Raw genomic sequence first — 2342 nt, 5'->3', positions numbered from 1 at the left:
ATCTTTTTTCTTTATCAAAATGGCTGGTGCACCCCATGGAGAAGTACTAGGTCTTATGAATTCTTTTGCCAGCAGTTCTTCTATTTGCTTCTTTAACTTCGGAGTTCCAAAGGTGCCATACGATACGGAGCAATGGAAATAGGTCCAACTCCGGGAATAAGCTCAATGGAAAATTCTACTTCCCGCTGAGGGGGTAATCGAGGAATTTCATCGGGGAATACCTCCTCGAATTCATTCACCACTGGTACATTTTGAATTGGATTTTCAACCAGGGTCTCAGCCTCGATTGACAAGAGATAACCTGCCGCCCCCCGAAGGAGCTCTTTACGAACTTGCAACAAAGAAATAGTAGCAAAAGACAGAAAATTACCGTCTCTCGGAGGAACAATGACCTTCCCTGCTTGGCAGTCCAAAGTGATCCTGTTCTCCACCAACCAGTCCATGCCGATAATTACTTCGAAATTGAATACCGGCAAAACCACTAAGTTGATTGTATAAATGCTTCCTTCATACCCCAGAAGAACGCCTCTGCAAATTTCTGAGGCTGTACAGGATCCCCCCGTAGGAGTACTGATTTGTAATTCATAGGGGAGTGGAGCTGGGGTTATACCTTCATAGCTATATGTTTTGCCATAAACGAACCAGATGCTCCAGAATCAAAAATAGCAGAAATTGGATAACCGTTAAGGATTATGTTACCTCGAATAAGATTCGGATATTTCTGCGCCTCATTAGCATCGAGGGTGAACACTCTGGCCTGAGTAGGTTGCTGACTTGCATAGTTTTGACATTTAGAAGCGAAATGTCCAGGTTGACCATATCTGTAGCATGTGTTGCTTCCCTGTAAACAGACTCCAGCATGATTTTTCCCACAATTAGAACATGCACTGGGACCCTGACGTCCTGCTGATGACTGACCGGGTGCAGTATTTCTCTTGAAATTACCATTCCGAGCTTGCATCTGTGAACCCTTTCCCTTGTTCATTCCCGTGTTCTTCTTGAAGAATCTGCCCCCTCTGTTTCCTCCCTGCTGTTGCACCGGTTGTCTATTCAAATTTCTTGCTTCCATGATAATGCCTTCTGCCTGCCGACTCTGATTAATGATTTCGGGCAGAGTACGGATAGCCGTGGTCAACATGAGCTTTCTGATCTCGGGATGCAATCCACTCTCAAACTTCTCCACTTGCCACTCCTCATCATAGATGTTACGGTCAAAATTGGCATATTCCATCAGTTGTGCAAACTTTGCAATGTATTCATTGATAGTCATGTTCCCTTGCCTCAAAGACAGTAGCTCTGTGTGTTTCATTCTTCGCATTGCTTTTGGAAAGTACTTGTCCAAGAATACCCTCCTGAACACAGCCCAGGTCACTTCAGTATTCTGAGCTCGCAGCAGAGCTCTCGCGCCAGTCCACCATGTCAATGCTTCTCCCGTCAACTGATAGGAGGCATAGTCCGGCTTCTGAGCCTCCGGGCATCCCATCCGTTCGAAGATATGTTCGATCATCTGCAGCCAGTTTGCTGCAGCCTCAGGGTGGTCTCCACCTTCAAAGATAGGTGGTTGAAAGTTACGGAAGTCCTTCAACCTCCGTCGGGCAATCTCCTCTGCATGGTCATGCAGCGGGGGTTGATTCTGGTTCTGTTGACGATGTTCTTGCCATTCTTGGCTCATGTTCTGGACGAACGTGGCCAATCCCCCAATTGTTGTGATAAGATCCTCTTCAACATTGTTAGTCCTTCCCCGAGTGGAACCGCGATTACCTGCCATGATTCTGCACTCACAATATCACGAAACACCCTCTCCTGTATGCATCCAAGAGAGTCGTTTGCTAATCGTTATTCGAGTTGTGGAAACGGATGAAAACTTTTTCTAAGAAAAGATCTTTGAGAAGTTGTTGTGGAAAGCTGAATCTAAGAAAATTTTTGATGGGAAGGACTTAAAATGTGTTGCTGATAAAATGGTTAAAATTTTTAGAAAACCGTATTCCTTTAAATATTAATATAAAATCGATTTTTCAAAATATTTTTGTACAGTTAGCGAAATCTGAATGTAGACGCTTGGGGCTTCGCGTGCATATAAAATAATAGTAAATCGGAGGTCATTCGCCCCTTGAAACGTAACTCATAAGTTGACCGTAAACTGTTAAAATTCAGCATTAAAAATAATTCCTTTTCGCAAGACATTTTCAGATTTTCTTAAAATAGCCGCTGTTCGTAGAAGACTTAAAGCAGAAATAAATCATAGTTTTACAGTCATCCAAAAATCATCAAGTACCACATAATACAGTCATCCCAAGCTTAAAACAGTCAACAGAGAATAAATCCAGACAGCAACAAAAATA

General features: G+C 43.1%; 1 protein-coding gene across 1 annotated transcript; it reads right to left on the bottom strand.

Moving 5' to 3' along the window:
* Positions 1-604: 604 nt before the first annotated feature.
* On the bottom strand, positions 605-1768 carry LOC133312276 (uncharacterized). The gene has a single exon (XM_061513451.1). It carries the CDS (start codon positions 1766-1768, stop codon positions 605-607), a length of 1164 nt encoding a protein of 387 aa, XP_061369435.1.
* Positions 1769-2342: the final 574 nt, after the last annotated feature.

Source organism: Gastrolobium bilobum, unplaced genomic scaffold (genome assembly GCF_033153095.1).
Source record: "Gastrolobium bilobum isolate Gb01-03AN ecotype WA unplaced genomic scaffold, APGP_CSIRO_Gbil_v1 utg55888, whole genome shotgun sequence".
Lineage (NCBI taxonomy): Eukaryota > Viridiplantae > Streptophyta > Magnoliopsida > Fabales > Fabaceae > Gastrolobium > Gastrolobium bilobum.
This window is presented reverse-complemented; position numbering and strand designations above follow the sequence as displayed.